At 40.5% G+C, this 18219-nt stretch overlaps 1 protein-coding gene across 2 annotated transcripts in view; it reads left to right on the forward strand.

The window, feature by feature from the left end:
- RPA1 (replication protein A1) overlaps positions 1-18219 on the forward strand; it is a 61681-nt gene that overhangs the window by 7898 nt on the left and 35564 nt on the right. The window contains exons 2-4 of one of the 2 annotated variants that reach the window (XM_003416816.4): positions 2306-2356; positions 3432-3510; positions 4181-4289. In XM_003416816.4, coding sequence (XP_003416864.2) covers positions 2306-2356; positions 3432-3510; positions 4181-4289 — 239 coding nt within the window. Of the gene's footprint in view, positions 1-2305; positions 2357-3431; positions 3511-4180; positions 4290-18219 lie in introns of those variants that run through there. The other variant, XM_064271521.1, reaches the window with a different exon arrangement.

Consider the following 18219-nt stretch of genomic DNA (forward strand, 5'->3'; position numbering starts at 1 on the left):
TTTTAAGAAAATAGCGGATAAATTCCCACATCTGAATAACCATAGTTTGTCATTTGTTCTTTCAAATAAAAACGATGTTCCATGGTAAAAGTGGCAAGGTCAGCTCATAGCTCAAACAACTGCACAAGTGCGTTTCCTTGAGAAAACAACCATATCTCGCTAAGGGAGCAGAAAATAATTTTTGCATACTTCTTGTATTGTTACATAGAACATTAAACTTTTATGTAGTTGTGCCAAGGCGCAAACAGTTTTACCTGCCGTTGTTTTACACCATCAGTGCAATATCAACACAGCTGTAACAGGATAAACCAAGAATTTCAGAAAGTCATTTCAACACTTTGAGTATTTCAGAGTAATTTGTGTTTGTGGTCAAGCATTCACATAAAAGATGTTATCTGATGGTTAGTTGGTGCAGGTACCAGATGAATACCAACAAAACCGCAAGTCCAGCCACGTCTATAGATTCATCTATTTGTAATGCAAAAGTAGAGGTCTACTGATAAGATATCAACTCTGATCTTCATGATGTATCTAGTTCTTAAATTCAACAAGTTGCTGTGATATTGGAAAGTGGCACTGCTGTGATTTTTAATTTTACTGATTTTTCATCTAGCAGGCATTCAACAGTGTTAACAGTACACGATTTTATTAGCCTTTCAGCCAGTTTTTTATTGTGTTGAACGAATAAGATTGAAAAGAGCAAAGTCTTATTATTATGATGAAAATTGTTCTGAATTTATAGACTCCCTGAATGAGTCTTGGGCCTCATAGGAGTCCTCAGACTGCAGTATGAGAACTGCTATTCCAAGGTTTTAGTATGTCTAGTAGTTTTTTATTAGATGATAGATACTGTGAATGTTCCATTATTGAGTGTCTCGATTATATGTATTTCTTTAAAAAGCTTGGAGCTATTCCAACAGGCTCTTAATTTACTTGCAGAATCAGTGTGATCCTTTTGAGACTAGAGTGGGTCTAGATTAGCTTTTACTTAAGGGCTGGTTTAGTCCCACCCCTAAGGCATGACCTTTTTGGAGTCTCTACTGAATGTACCACTTGTTCATTGAGTTCTCTCCGTTCCAGCTGGTGGGAACTTAGATTTATACCACCTCAATGTGAGCTCTGGTAATTGGTCAGCTTCTAGCTCCTTGAGAGTTATTCTTTGTCTGGACTTCTGGAGTCTCGTTCTAAGGTGTGTATGCAAAACTTAGTATTCAGCTGAGTCTAAAAGTAATCCCTATGTAGGTTATTGGAGCTCGTTCTCTGTGTAGCTCTCTCCTCTCTGGTACTCTGCAGCCACAAAATCCAGACACTCACCTCCCTGGACTCTGAACTCTGATCTGTATCCTGGAGCAATAGACTACCATGTTCTGCTTGGGCTCCCCTCCCTGAACTACAGTCCAAAAGGTGTCTCTGCAGAGAGCCTGGGCCATTGTAGGGCTCACCTCATTTATTTCCCTTTCAGAGATCACAGTCTTCCTCTACATGTCGTGTAGTATTTGAAAACAGTTTATGTGTTTTTGCCCAATTTGTTAATATGGTTGGAAGGGCTAGCCGTCATTTATTTCAGCATGGCAAGAAGCAAAAGTCAGACAGACAACCAGTTTTAACTATTTTTTAGTTTTTTAGTTGTTGTTAACTACAGTTAAGTTGGCCCCAACTTGTGGCAATCCCATACACAATGGAACAACATGCTGCCCAGCCCTTTGCCTTCCCAGGACTGGCTGTGGCTCAGACCGTTGTGATCCCTGGGGTTTTCATTGGCTGATTTTTGGAAGTAGGTCACCAGGCCTTTCTTCCTAATTGATCTTAGTCTGGAACCTCCCCTGAAACCTGTTGAACATGATAGCAATACACAACTGACAGACAGGTGGTGGCTGTGGAGTTAGGTGGGCCTGGAATTGACCCTGGTCTTCCACATGGAAGGTGGGAATTTTGCCACTGAAGCACTGCTGCCCCCAGTTTTTCTGATGGGTACATTCAAATGGTGGCTTTTTTAAAAAAAAATTAAAAGCCTGATTGAAAGCTATTTAAAAAAAAAAAATTGCTAAGAGAGTGATAGCATAGTGGTTAAGTGCTACGGCTGCTAACCAAAGGGTCGGCAGTTCAAATCCGCCAGGCGCTCCCTGGAACTCTATGGGGCAGTTCTACTCTGTCCTATAGGGTCACTATGAGTTGGAATCGACTCGACGGCAACGGGTTTGGTTTGTTTTGGTTAAGGGAGTGATGAGACTTAAAATTCAAAATGTACAAAAGAGGAGGCCTATTTGAGTACGTATCTCACAAGAATCTATTTTTCCTCTTTCAGGCCATAATGCAACAGGGAGATACGTCCATAAAACCTATCCTCCAAGTCATTGTGAGTACCTACATATGCTTTACTTTGAACATGTTTTAAACTTAGATATAATTATAAATTATGTTTTGATGAAGGACGTGCAGATTTGCCTACTTCAGGAAATCCTTCCCATTGTCACAGAAAAAGGCCAGTCCACATTGTAGCCCTGAGAGAGGAGCCAGACTTTTTTTTGTTTGTTTTTTTACATCGCGTTAGCCAGAGTTAGACCTGTGGAGGTTCACATTTAAAGCTTTGCCTCTCCTTCCTTTCTGTGGCTGATGAATACTATGGGAGTGCTACCATCATTACAATTGCCTCCTCACTTGCCTTCCTGCCCTTAGGTTTGTCTTGCTCAATTCTGCCTTACTTACAGCCTCTGGAGAGGTCTGACGTGAACGTCCCTGCTTAAAATTCCTCGTTAACCCTGTCATTCATTTACGGGGTTCTAAAACTTTATTCGAAACTTTAAAAAAATAAATGAAAGCAGAATCCTGGAACATTCTTTTCAGAGATTCTGAGTCAGTAGCCCTGATGGTCTGCCCGCTGTTCCCAAACTAGCTACCAGCCATCTTAAATTTTTTGTTTAAGTGTTTTTACTTCTTTCAGAAAGCCACCTCTGATTGCCTTCAAGGTGGGATAAATGTCTTGACTTCGTGCCCCGTATCGTGTGCACGCCTCTCTCATCCCTCCCCGTCTTCATCCACACCCAGATTGTAAGCCCCTTCGGGGCAAGGATTTTGTAGTTCATTTTGTATTTTGAGTATCTCCCACCCTGTACCTTGCGCATAATAGTTGCCGTATTATATTATGTATTTTAAAAAAAGATTTTCAGTCAAATTTGGATTAGGGGAGAGAGAACAAATGGGTTGTTGGCACCTGATTTTATTCTGATCTGTGATAGTGTTAGTTGAGAGAGGTCATATGGGAAGATCATCAAATCCAAATTTCTTTTACTTGGATTTAGGTGTCCAGAGGATGGGTAAGCAGTTCAGTTTGTGTTGAACTAATGGCAGACCCACTGTCCTGCCCTTTGGGTTTACTTATCCTCGAGGCCTAGGCGGACAATCTGGCTAATGAATCAAATTTTCTCTCCTAGAACATCCGTCCCATTACTACAGGGAATAGTCCACCCCGTTATCGACTGCTGATGAGTGATGGAGTGAACACTCTATCCTGTGAGTATGAAGTATGAGCCTAGGGATTTGTGAATATTTAAATGATAAAAGCACACCCAACTCCTTGAATTACAATTATTTGGTGTATTCCAGAAGTCTTAAATTTGCTTGGCTTTGCAGTTCATTCAGGCAGAATTGCAATCGGCAGAGAGCATTCTGACAATAGACTGGATCAAGTGGGAAAGCTGCCACTTGGCTTAATTAATTTTCTCTAACTGGAGCTCTATGTTTTCTTTGATTAATTTCCCTCAGGATGATATTGACATTTAGTGAATGTGATGGGTTAGCTGTCCCTGTACTTGCTTCTTGGGGGTTTTACTTCTGTGTTGGATGTTTTAAAGAGGAAAAAGAAAAGAATTTGCGGAATGTGTACCTGCTATCTCTATTCACAAAGTGAAGGACCTAGAAGATATTTTTTTAGTCTTTGGCATGAAATCTGACTGATGGAAAAGATTCTTTTGGGCACCTTAAGAAATGCATACATCTAAGAACAGCAGCAGATGTTTAATGAACAGGAAATTACACTGTTTTTCACTACAGAGTCTGACTAGTTTTAATTTCAAGAACATACTGAAGGCGTTATTTTTCTTTGTTAGCACAGGTGTGACTGGTTTTCAGATTCTTATGACTGAATGTGTTGGAGGCTTAAAATAATCTCTGTGCTTTTCAGCTTTCATGTTGGCAACACAATTGAACCCTCTTGTTGAGGAAGAACGGTTGTCCAGCAACTGTATTTGCCAGATTAACCGATTTATTGTGAACACACTGAAAGATGGAAGGTATGTGGTGTGTTTTCTTGTGTTTTCTTGTGTCATAGAACAGGGACTCTAAATTTTAAAAAGAGAAGTTCATTGGATGCCAGGATTCTCTTAGGAATCAAGAAGGCAAGGATGAATTTTCAGCTTAGAATTTACAGTTATTCAGTTCTGAACTCAGGTGACTGAAAAGTGGCACCAAGGGGGAGAAGTTGGGAGACAGATTGGAAATTTCAGAGTAGGAGATCAAAGCAGAATGCCAAACTCTTCTTATTTTTTTAAATCTCTTCAGAAGCACTGTTTTCAGAATTCTCTCCCAAATGGACCCCTTTTAATGGAAAGGGATCTTTATTAGCACAGGAAGGACAACATAATTAATTGGGTAGCACTGCCCCCTTTTTCTGCAATTTTGAATCTTCCATAAAAAACCAAAACGAAACCCACTGCTGTCTAGTTGATTCTGACTCATAGCGACCCTATAGGACAGAGTGGAACTGCCCCATAGAGTTTCCAAGGCTGTAAATCTTTATGGAAGCAGACTGCCCCATCTTTCTCCCGCAGAGCGGCTGGTGGGTTCAAACCGCTGACCTTTTGGTTAGCAGCTGAGCACTTTAATTGTACCGCCAGGGCTCCTCGAATATTCCACAGTAAGTGTTTTATTCAGCCAATATAGAGTATGTTGAGTACTTACAAGGTACTCCATGTTAGAGATACAAAGGTGAACAGCACTTTTATTCCGTTTTGGGTGGTAGTGGCCTGGGGCCAGCTGTCATAGCACGGGTAAGGTGAGGAGAAGGCATCTGTGCAGATGGAGGAGGGTGGTGGCAGCTAGGTGAGGGTACTGAGGAGCCTGGGTAGGATGAGAAAGGTACTTGTGTAGGGGCAGCTGCACACTGGCACAAGTTGTCAGCCCAAGCAGGGTGAGGAGGGTGTCTTTATGGTCTGGCACAGAGTGTTGGTGAACCAGCAAGTGAAGAGAACATCTCTGGGTTGTGTGTGGCTGTAGTCCATTATGTGTTGTCAGAGTCTGAGAAGAGCAAGCATGAAAGGCACATCTTGGGGGTAAGGAGAGAGACAGAAGTAGGTTGAAGACTGACTGGGGTGGGGAGGGAGTCCAAGCAGGATGAGGAGAAAGTCTGTGCAGGAGGTGGTGGCAGCCCAGCATGAGATGTCAGAATCAAGTGGGGAGACGACAGTGTTTGTTTCTAGTGGGGTGGTGGTAGCCTGGACCTTTGGAACCCGGGTGTTGTGAGGACGGTGTCCATGTAGGTGGTTGGGAGGAGGAACAGTGGTGACAGGAGATTGGTTACATATGGGGAATTAATCTAATAAATATATTGAGGATAATGGGGGCCACCCAAGGGAGAAATCTGTGATGTTGGATTGGAATTAGAGATATCAGAGTGAACTAAAAGTTTATAGTATGTAAAGAGATATATAGAAATATAGATGTATATGTTTGGTTTGTGTATGTATAGTCAACCAAAAAACCAAACCCATTGCTGTGGAGTCGATTGCAACTCATAGTGACCTATAGGACGGAGTGGAACTGCCCCATAGCTTTTCTAAGGAGTGGCTAGTGATTCAAACAGCCAACGTTTTGGTTAGCAGTTGAGCTCTTGACCACTACACCACCAGGGCTCCATATATGTGTATACACGTATATATAGTGTGTGTGTGTATTTTCTACCTCTGTCCACTGAGAGGGCTTTTGAACAGCAACGCCCCAATAGTCATGAGCCCTCTTAGTACCCAGATCTTGGTTTCTGAATGCCATTTTACCTTAAAAGGAACCAGGGCTAAATGTAACTAATATCGCTGAACAATTTGTATAGAAATTGTGAAATGGGAACCTAACTTGCTATATAAACTTTCCCAGAAAACATAAGAAAATACTGTTTAAAAAGGAAAAAAAAAAAGGAACAAGGGCCATTTGGAGGATGTTTTATTACAGCCTTGAAATTACAAGATTAACCTAGAACATCTTATTGAACAAGAAAGTAAGGAAGTGATAGGAGAAAATATTTGCAAATCCACATACCTAATAAAGGTCAATATCCAGAATATATAAAGAACTGCTACAACTCAATGACAAAAGGACAAACAGCCCAATTAAATGGACAAAGAACTTGAATAGATGTTTCTCTAAAGAAGATATACAGATGGCCAATAAGCATATGAAAAAATGGTTAACATTCATTAGTCATTAGAAAAATGAAAATCAAAACCACAAGGAGATACCACTTCACACCTACTGGGATGGGTAGAATAAAAAACAAACAAAACCCAGACAATAACAAGTGTTGGCAAGGATGATGGTTGCATTGCTGGTGGGAATGTAAAATGGTGTAGCCCCTATGGTAAACAGTTTGACAGTTCTTCAAAAAGTTAAACATAGAATTACCTTATGACCCAGCAGTTCCATTCCTAGCTATATACCCAAAAGATTTTAAAGCAGAGACTTCAGACATATTTTTTGCCAATGTCCATAGCAGCATTATTCCCAGTAGCCAAAAGGTGGAAACAAACCCAGTGTCCATCAGCAGATGAATGGATAAACAAAATGTGGCAACAGAATATTGTTCAGCCATAAAAACGAATGAAGTTCTGATACATGCTACGATGTAGATGAACCCAGAAAACATGCTAAGCGAAATACGCCAGGCACAAAAGGGCAAATATTGTATGATTCCATTTATATTAAGTAGAATAGACGCTTTCATAGAGACAGAAAATAGATTGAAGATAACCATTGGTTGGGGGGAGAGGGAAATGAGGGGTGACTGCTTAGTGGGTATGGGGTTTCCTTTTGGGGTGATGAAATGTTCTGGAACGAGGTAGTGGCGATGGTTGCACAACATTTTGAATGAAATTAATGCCACTGAAATGTACTTTAAAAATGATTAAAACATGGGAGAGGGTTTTTTACTGATTAGTTAGTAGATGAGAACTACTTTAGGTGAAGGGAAGGACAATACTGAATACACAGAAGGTCAGCTCAAATGGACTGGACCAAAAGCAAAGAAGTTTCTGGGATAAAATGAATGCTTCAAAGGTCAGCGAAGCAAGGGCGGGGGTTTGGGGACTATGGCTTAAGGGGACTTCTAAGTCAATTGGCAAAATAATACTATTGTGAAAACATTCTGCATCCTACTTTGAAATGTGGCATCTGGGGTCTTAAATGCTAACAAGCGGCCATCTAAGATGCATCAATTGGTCTCAACCCACCTGGATCAAAGGAGAATGAAGAACACCAAGGTCACACGATAACTCTGAGCCCAAGAGACAGAAAGGGCCACATGAACCAGAGACTTACATCATCCTGAGACCAGAAGAACTAGATGGTGTCTGGCCACAACTGATGACTGCCCTGACAGGGAACACAACAGAGAACCCCTGAGGGAGCAGGAGATCAGTGGGATGCAGACCCCAAATTCTCATAAAAAGACCAGACTTTATGGTCTGACTGAGACTAGAGGAATCCTGGCAGTCATGGTCCCCAAACCTTCTGTTGGCCCAGGACAGGAACCATTCCCGAAGACAACTCATCGGACATGGAAAGGACTGGACAATGGGTTGGAGAGAGATGTTGATGAAGAGTGAGCTACTTGTATCAGGTGGACACTTGAGACTGTGTTGCCATCTCCTGTCTGGAAGGGAGATGGGAGGGTAGAGAGGGTTAGAAACTGGCAAAATTGTTACGAAAGGAGAGACCGGAAGGGCTGACTCATTAGGGGGAGAGTGAGTGGGAGTATGGATTAAGGTGTATATAAGCTTATATGTGACAGACTGACTTGATTTGTAAACGTTCACTTAAAGCTCAATAAAAATTATTAAAAAAAAAAATTAAAACAGCAAATTTTATGTCATATCTATTTGTTGTTAGGTGCCGTTGAGTCGGTTCCGACTCATAGCGACCCTATGCAGAACAGAACGAAACACTGCCCGGTCCTGTGCCATCCTTACAATCATTGTCATGCTTGAGCTTATTGTTGCAGCCACTGTGTCAGTCTACCTTGTTGAGGGTCTTCCTCTTTTCCGCTGACCCTGTACTCTGCCAAGCATGATGTACTTCTCCAGGGACTCATCCCTCCTGACAACATGTCCGAAGTACTTAAGACCCAGTCTCGCCATCCTTGCCTCTAAGGAGCATTCTGGCCGCACTTCTTCTAAGACAGATTTGTTCGTTCTTTTGGCAGTCCATGGTATACTCAATATTCTTCGCCAACACCACAATTCAAAGGCGTCAACTCTTCTTTGGTCTTCCTTATTCATTGTCCAGCTTTCACATGCATATGATGCGATTGAAAATACCATGGCTTGGGTCAGGCGCACCTTAGTCTTCAGGGTGACATCTTTGCTCTTCAACACTTTGAAGAGGTCCTTCGCAGCAGGTTTTCCCAATGCAGTGTGTCTTTTGATTTCTTGACTGCTGCTTCCGTGACTGTTGATTGTGGATCCAAGTAAAATGAAATGCTTGACAACTTCAGTCTTTTCTCCATTTATCGTGATGTTGCTCGTATGTCCAGCTGTGAGGATTTTTGTTTTCTTTATGTTGAGGTGTAATCCATACTGAAGACTGTGGTCTTTGATCTTCATTAGTAAGAGATTCAAGTCCTCTTCACTTTCAGCAAGCAAGGTTGTGTCATCTGTGTAACGCACGTTGTTAATGAGTCTTCCTCCAATCCTGATGCCCCATTCTTCTTCATGTAGTCCAGCTTCTCATATTATTTGTTCAGCATACAGATTAAATAGGTATGGTGAAAGAATACAACCCTGACACACACCTTTCCTGACTTTAAACCAATCAGTATCCCCTTGTTCTGTCCAAACAACTACCTCTTGGTCTATGTAAAGGTTCCTCATGAGCACAATTAAGTGTTCTGGAATTCCCATTCTTCGCAGTGTTATCCATAGTTTGTTATGATCCACACAGTTGAATGCCTTTGCATAGTCAATAAAACACAGGTAAACATCCTTCTGGTATTCTCTGCTTTCAGCCAGGATCCATCTGACATCAGCAATGATATCCCTGGTTCCATATCCTCTTCTGAAACCAGCCTGAATTTCTGGCAGTTCCCTGTTGATATACTGCTGCAACCGTTTTTGAATGATCTTCAGCAAAATTTTGCTTGTGTGTGATATTAACGATATTGTTCTATAATTTCCACATTCGGTTGGATCACCTTTCTTGGGAATAGGCATAAATATGGTTCTCTTCCAATCAGTTGGCCAGGAAGCTGTCTTCCATATTTCTTGGCATAGACGAGTGAGCACGTCCAGGAATGCATCTCTTTGTTGAAACATCTCAATTGATATTCCATCAATTCCTGGAGCCTTGTTTTTCTCCAATGCCTTCAGAGCAGCTTGGACTTCTTCCTTCAGTACCATTGGTTCCTGATCATATGCCACCTCTTGAATTGGTTGAATATTGACTAGTTCTTTTTGGTCTAATGACTCTGTGTATTCCTTCCATCTTCTTTTGATGCTTCGTGTGTCATTTAATATTTTCCCCATGGAATCCTTCAGTATTGCAACTCGAGTCTTGAATTTTTTCTTCAGTTCTTTCACCTTGAGAAACGCTGAGCATATTCTTCCCTTTTGGTTTTCCATCTCCAGCTCTTTGCACATGTCATTATAATACTTTACTTTGTCTTCTCGAGAGGCCCCTTGAAATCTTCTGTTCAGTTTTTTTACTTCATCCATTCTTCCTTTTGCTTTAGCTGCTCAATGCTCAAGAGCAAGTTCCAGAGTCTCCTCTGACATCCATCTTGGTCTTTTCTTTCTTTCCTGTCTTTTCAGTGATCTCTTGCTTTCTTCATGGATGATGTTGTTGATATCATTCCACAACTCGTCTGGTCTGCGGTCACTAGTGTTCAATGCGTCAAATCTATTCTTGAGATGGTCTTTAAATTCAGGTGGGATATAGTCAAGGTCATATTTTGGCTCTCGTGGACTTGCTCTGATTTTCTTCAGTTTCAGCTTGAACTTGCATATGAGCAGTTGATGGTCTGTTCCACAATCGGCCCCTGGCCTTGTTCTGACTGATGATATTGAGCTTTTCCATCGTCTCTTTCCACAGATGTAGTCAGTTTGATTTCTTTGTGTTCCATCTGGCGAGGTCCATGTGTATAGTCGCTGTTTATGTTGGTGAAAGAAGGTATTTGCAGTGAACAAGTCATTGGTCTTGCAAAACTCTTATCATTCGATCTCCGACATTGTTTCTATCACCAAGGCCATATTTTCCAACTACTGACCCTTCTTCTTTGTTTCCAACTTTTGCATTCCAATTGCCAGTAATTATCAATGCATCTTGATTGCTAGTTTGATCAATTTCAGACTGTAGCAGCTGATAAAAATCTTCTATTTCTTCATCTTTGGCCCTAGTGGTTGGTGCGTAAATTTGAATAATAGTCATATTAACTGGTCTTCCCTGTAGGCGTATAGATATTATCCTATCACTGAAAGCGTTGTACTTCGGGGTGGATCTTGAAACGTTCTTTTTGACGATGAATGCAACACCATTCCTCTTCAAGCTGTCATTCCCAGCATAGTAGACTATGTGATTGTCCGATTCAAAATGGCCAATACCAGTCCATTTCAGCTCACTAATGCCTAGGATATCGATGTTTATACGCTCCATTTCATTTTTTACTATTTCCAGTTTTCCTAGATTCATACTTTGTACATTCCAGGTTCTAATTATTAATGGATGTTTGCAGCTATTTCTTCTCATTTTGAGTCGTGCCATATCAACAGATGAAGGTGCCAGAAGCTTTACTCCATCCACATCATTAAGGTTGACTGTACTTTGAGGAGGCAGCTCTTCCCCAGTCATCTTTTGAGTGCCTTCCAACCTGGGGGACTCATCTTCCAGCACTATATCAGACAGCGTTCTGCTGCTATTCATAAGGATTTCACTGGCTACTGCTTTTCAGAAGTAGATTGCCGGGTCCTTCTTCCTAGTCTGTCTTAGTCTGGAAGCTCAGCTGAAACCAGTCCTCCATGTCCTTCCAGCATGACAGCAACACACAAGCCCCCACAGTACGACAAACTGACAGACATGTGGGGGCATATCTATTTAACACAATAAAAAAATTGAAAAACAGGAAGGACATGTGCAGGGGTGATAGGAACATGTCAAAAGGACAGAGAAATCAGCTCGCAGGGTTTTCTACTTGCCAAATCTAGGACGATTTAAAAATCAAAATAAATGACAGCAGCAGATTACAATCTATTGAATAAAAAGGAATCCATAAATCCATACTGAATAAATGAATACATAGAGGGAATAAAAAGTTTTTGTTTTTTTTTTTTAGTAGTAGTATGACATGTAACAAATATAGAGGACTGATGGCATTAGAATATCTTATTTGGCAACGAACATAATAATTTGTGCAGGAAACATTAATGGATGCTATATTAGTCTCCTATGGCTGCTATGGAGCCCTGGTGGCTAAGAGCTTGGCTGCTAACCAAAAGGTCGGCAGCCGGAATCCACCAGCCACTCCTTGGAAATCCTATGGGACAGTTCTACCCTGTCCTGTAGGGTCACTAAGAGTTGGGATAGACTCTATAGCAATAATGGGTTTTCATGGCTGCTGTAACATATTACCTCAAAGTGGGTAGTTAAAACAACAGAAATTTAATCTCTTACGTTTCTGGGGGCCAGAAGTTTGAACTCGGTTTTACTGGGCTGAAATCAACGTGTAGGCAGGGCCACGGGAGAATCCATCCCTTGCCTCTTCTAATTTCTGGCGACTGCTGTCATTCCTCATGGCCACCGGCATTACTTGGCTGCATCCGTCTGATCTCTGCCTGTGTGATCATATTCCTTCTCCTCTTCTGTTTGTCAGATCTTCTTCTTCCTCCCCCTTATAAGGATACATATCATTGCACTTAGAGCCCACCCTGATAATCCAGGATAATTTCCCTATTTAGGGATCCTGGGTTTAATCACATTGCAAAATCCTTTCTTGCCATATAGAGTAACATTCACAGGTTCCAAGGATTAGGACATAGATGTCTTTTTGTCGTTTTTAGGTGCCATCTAGTCGGCCCCCAACTCGTGGAAACGGCACGCACAACAGAACAACGAAATGCGTTGCGGTGCTGCGCCACCTCCGTGCTGGGTTCCACATAGGGCCATCGTGACTCGTAGGGTTTTTATTGACTGCTTTTCTGAAGTAGATTGCCAGGACTTTTCTTCTTAGTTTGTCTTAGTCTGGAAGTGCCACTGAAACCTGTTCGTTTATAACATCAGGCAAGCTTCCACCGACAGATGGGGGGTGGCTGCACATGAGGCGCAACGTCTGGGAATTGACCTGGGAGATATATTTTGGGAGGCCGTTAGTCAGCCTACCACACACCCTGAAACCAGTGAGTGATAGTTTAGTTTGAACAAGTTACAGACTTAAAGGACCTCCCCAGGACATACCTAATTGTAAAAGGGAAAGCTAACTTTACATTGGAGAAACGTGGCAGACGGCACCTGACTATAATGATCAACATTATGGTAATGCGTCAAATGGAAATTGTGTATCAGCTGGTAGAACGCAAGGAGAACACATCGTCACTTCTGTGATGTTCTTGCCAAAAATGCATAACGTGTATCCAATCATGAGGAAGCTTCAAGCATATTGAGGGACAGTCTACAAAAGAACCGGCCTCTGATCTTTAGAAGCCTCAAGGATGAGAAACTATTACAGATTTAAGAGACAAGTATAACAAGTGATCCTGGATTGGATCCTTTTGCTATAGAGAAGATCACTGAGACATTTCATGAAATGTGAATGGGTTCCGTGGATTACACGGAAGTACTGTACCAGCGTTAATTTCCTGATTTCGATGGTTGTGTTGTGGCTAAGTGGGAAAATATCCCAAAACTATAGAGCATTGTGTTGGCAGCTTACTCTCAAATGGCTTGGGAAATGAAAGATACTTGTGCTATCTTTGCAACTTTTTCTATAAGCTTGAAATTATTTTTTAAAAATTACAACAAATTTAAAAAATATACACACTATACTTAATTAAAATTTCTCTTATGATTCAATACAAATAAACAAGGAACAACTGAATTTAGTCAGATAAATGTTTCCATTAATATTAAAATGAGAGAAAATTGAACAATACTAAGAGGTTAAAGTAGTTAGTTCTGTGTTACACTGATCAGGACTTTTATGTTTTCTCCAGCCATCCTTCCTTCTGCCTTCTTTATTTTGATTCTCTTGGTTTATTGGATTTCATTCAGGAGCTTTTTTCTGGAATAATTCATTAGTGCCATATTCCCTAATATCAGCCGGTTGATTTATACCAGAATAACAATGTGGCTGGGTGTCATATCCGTGGGTCCCGTGGTTTTACCCTCAGAATTTTGTGTTCTGGCATTGAAATTGATCTGGCATTGAAGTCTTCAGGCCAGCCTGATTTGATTTCTTCCCTTGTAGAAAGCTTTGCTTTTTCTTCCTGTATTCTTGAGGAATTCATTCTTTATGCTTCAAGTTCATGTCAATTGTTCTATATCAGTTTTTTTTTTCTTTTTTCTAGTGTATGGTATACGCTTTCAGTCTTCAGGTTCAGGCCTGCCTTCTTTTTTTTTTTTATTAACTTTTATTGAGCTTCAAGTGAATGTTTACAAATCTAGTCAAACTGTCACATATAAGTTTATATACACCTTACTCCGTACTCCCACTTGCTCTCCCCCTAATGAGTCAGCCCTTCCAGTCTCTCCTTCCGTGACAATTTTGCCAGCTTCCAACTCTCTCTCTATCCTCCCATCCCCCCTCCAGACAGGAGATGCCAACACAGTCTCAAGTGTCCACCTGACCCAAATAGCTCACTCTTCATCAGCATCTCTCTTCTACCCACTGTCCAGTCCCTTTCATGTCTGATGAGTTGTCTTCGGGAATGGTTCCTGTCCTGGGCCAACAGAAGGTTTGGGGACCATGACTGCCGGGATTCCTCTAGTCTCAGTTAGACCATTAAGTCTGGTCTTTTTATGAGAATTTGGGGTCTGCATCCCACTGATCTCCTGCTCCCTCAGGGGTTCTCTGTTGTGTTCCCTGTCAGGGCAGTCATTGGTTGTGGCCGGGCACCAACTAGTTCTTCTGGTCTCAGGATGATGTAAGTCTCTGGTTCATGTGGCCCTTTCCCTGCCTTCTTTTTGAGGAAAATTTTCTGTGTGTTAATCCTTAATGCTCTTTTTGATTTCATTTACTGAGTTTCAGTTTTGACCTACGTTGCAGATAACTTTTTCTTCCATATGTCTTCAGCTTGTTTTGATCTTTTTTCTAACGCATGCTTTGGGTTACTTCAGGGTTTTCCAGCATAATAGTAGTTCAGCGTTTTGCTTTCTATGTTCTTTTCCTTGATGTTTGTAACTTAAGTATTAGATACATAATGGTGTTACCGTACTTTTGTTCTCATCTTTTCCTTAGCTTTTCAAACTCAGTTTTCTTCTCAGTCTATTGTTTTATCTAATCTTTATTCTTTTATTAAATTCATAGTCTCATTAATTTGCAAACCACTGTTTGGAAGTATTATTCCCTTTCTTGGCTTAAGTTTTCTTCTAGAGTAGGTTCTTTCGTTGTCTTTTTGCCTTCCATGTTCCTCTTCATTTTTATGCTTTGTTGTGTGTTACGTTGTTGCTATGTCATTTTTTTTTTCATCTTGTTCATGCTTAATGTGGACAGTCCTGTCCACACTTTATTTTTGCTCTGATATAGTCTAGGCTTGGTAAATCTCCTTGCCAGCCTTCTCACTTGGGACGTGCTATCTTTCACTCCAGGCTACCTTTGAGTGCTTAAGTGGTGCTTTCTATCCACTTTTCTGTCGTCTAGAGCATGGTTATCGGAGAGGGTGGAAAGCTTTGCTGGGGTTGAGTGCGGTTCTTGCTGGGAAACTCGAGTTCCAAAGCCCATTCTCTCCAGTCAAGGATAAAATTCCACTCCCACGGGCTTTGATTTATTCGACCACCTCGGGGCGATAACATGCCTTGTCATCTTTCCTACCTCTGCTGAGAGCTGGTGTGTGTGTGTACATCCAGGCTTATTTACTCCTTACCCTTTTGGTGATCATTTCAATTTATTTGAAACAGGGCTTTAGCGATCATCCTTGTACATTTATCTTTACATGCTCGTGCTATTATTTCTGAAGGGTAGATTATTAGAATTAATATTGTGGAGTCGAAAGCCATGGTATACCTATTTGCATACTCATGAACATTGTATGAGAGTGCCTGTTTCTGAATAGGCAAATCCCTAGAAACAGGTTAGCTGGTTAGATTAATGGTTCCTGGGGCTGGGATATGGGAGAAAGATATGGCAGTCTGCTTCCGTATAGCCTTGAAAAACCTATGGGGCAGCTCTGCTCCGTCCTGTAGGGTGACCGTGTGTCAGAATTGACTCAGTGACAATAGGTTTGGTTTTTAGCAGTGGCGGAATGGGAGTGATTGCTGATAGGCACAATCTTTCTGTTTGTAGTGATAAAAACAGTTCTGAAATTAGGAAGCGGTGATGCTTGTACACCTTTGTGGATATACTAAAACCACTGAACTGTACACTTTTAAAGGGTGAATTTTATGGTATATGAATTATATCTCAGGTTTAAGGAGCCCTGATGGCACGGTGGTTAAGAACTTGGCTGCTAAGTGAAAGGTCAGAGTTTCAAACCCACCAGCTGCTCCACCGGAGAAAGATGTGGCAGTCAGTTTCCGTAAAGAGCGCAGCCTTGGAAACTATATGAAGCAGTTCTGTTCTGTTCTGTAGGATTGCTGTGAGTTGCAATCAACTTGATGGCAGTGGGTTTCATTTTGGGTTTTTGGAAAGCTGTTTTTAGAAGTCCCTGAGTGGTGCAAACAGTTAACATGCTTGGCTGCTAACCAAAAGTTTGAGTCCACTGAGAGGTGCCCTGGAAGAAAGGCCTGGTGATCTACTGCTGAAAAATCAGACATTGAGCAATTAATGTTACAGAACAATATGCGTATAAATTTGTGTATAAGGAATTAACTTGAGCTGTAAACTGTCACCTAAAGCACAGTAAAAAAAGAAAGAAAGAAAGAAAAATCAGCCATTGAAAACCTGAGGGAGACATATGTGGAGTTGCCATGAGTTGGAATCAAGTGGATGGCAACTGGTTTTTTGTTTTAAAGCTAAGGATAAAAAATACCTGTTTCCTTTTAACCATCTCAACACAGCAAGTCTTAATACTTTTTAAAATAATTGCCAATCATCATTATTTTAATTTAAATTTCCCTTTTAGTGAAGTCAAATGTCTTTTCACATATTTATTGACTATTTGTAGCTCTTTTCTGAATAGCTTTTTATTATATACTTGGCTTATTTTTCTTTATTATTAATTTGTGGGAGTTCTCTGTAAACCAGCGACATTGATTAAGTCTTTGTTACCTGTTTCAAATATTTTATTTCACTCTATCTTGGTGTGTTTATGGTGTCTTGTGATATGGAATTGAAGTTTTTTTTTTTTAATCTTGTCAAATGTGTCTGTTTTTTCCCTTATGGCTTCTGGATTTTGTATCTTGGTTAGGAGGCCTCCTAACCATGTTATAAAAATATTTTGTAGTTCTTCAGACATTCTGTAGATTTTTGAAATCAACTTTAGTTCATCTCAGATTTACTTTTATGTAGGGCATGAGGGAGAAATTCAGCTTAATTTTCTTCCAAATGGAAGGCCCCAGTAAGGAATTTAGGTTTTTATTCTGAGTGTGACAGGAAACCCATAGGGTTTTGAGCAGGGGAGTGGTTTGATCTTTTAAAAAGTTTTTTCAAAAGGTTTCTCTGACAGGCTTGTGGTGAATTGATGGGTGGGGGCAAAAGTAGATGAGAGAAGCTGGTGTTCCATTTATCTGGATCTATTCTGAGTTTGCCATTATTTTCCAGTGACCTGTTTGTTTCTGTGCCAGTGTCATGGAACTTTCTTGTTATTATTACTATTTTTTTTTTTGGTGACAGCTTTATTGAGATATAATTCACATACCATACAATTCACCCATTTAAGGAGTACAATTAAATGATTTTTAGTGTATTCACAGAGTTGTTGAACCATCAACACAGTTAATTTTAGAACATTTTCATCACCCTCAAAAGAAACCCTGTACCCCTTCAACTCTCTGTCCTCTCTAGCCTTGGGCAACCACTAGTCTGCTTTCTGTCTCTATGGATTTACCTGTTCTGGACATTTTATATCAATGAAATAGATTCTTTGTGACTGGCTTTTTCACTTAGCAAAATATTTTCAACATTCATCCTTATTGTAGCATGTATCAGAACTTCATTCCTTTTTATGGTTTGGATATACCACTTTTTGTAAATCCGTTACTCAGTTCATGGGTATTTAGTTGTTTCCACCTTTTGGTTATTATGAATAATGCTGCTATGAACATTTGGGGGCAAGTTTTTGGGTGGACATGCACTTTTATTTCCCTCGAGTATATAGTTAGGAATGGAATGGCTGGGTGAAATGATTACTCTATCATTTTTTGAGGAACTGCCAGACAATTTTCCATAGTGGATGCACTAGTTTGCATTTCCACCAGCCGTGTGTGAGGGCTCCAGTTTCTCTCCATCTCCGCCAACGTTTGTTATTATCTGCCAAAAAGTTTTGGTTAAAGTAGGTACCGGTAGAATATTTTGGTAATTTATAGGCCTTAGTCTCCTTTATTTTTTTTCCCCCAAAATTTTCTTGGCACTTCTATGTTTATTCTTCCATATGAATTTTAGAGTTATATTGTCAAATTCAAAAAACGCAAAGAAAAAACAAGCAGGAGTCTTGTTGGAATGCCAAGGATTGTATTACATTTATAGTATTTGCTATTAAGTGTTCTCATCCAAGAGTATTGTATGTGTTCATTTAAAGTCTGTTGGATTTTATATACATATGATTGTATTATCTCTTTATTCTAGTATTTATGAAACTGTCATTTATTGCTTTTTGATCT

This window comes from Loxodonta africana, chromosome 18, assembly GCF_030014295.1.
Source record: "Loxodonta africana isolate mLoxAfr1 chromosome 18, mLoxAfr1.hap2, whole genome shotgun sequence".
NCBI lineage: Eukaryota > Metazoa > Chordata > Mammalia > Proboscidea > Elephantidae > Loxodonta > Loxodonta africana.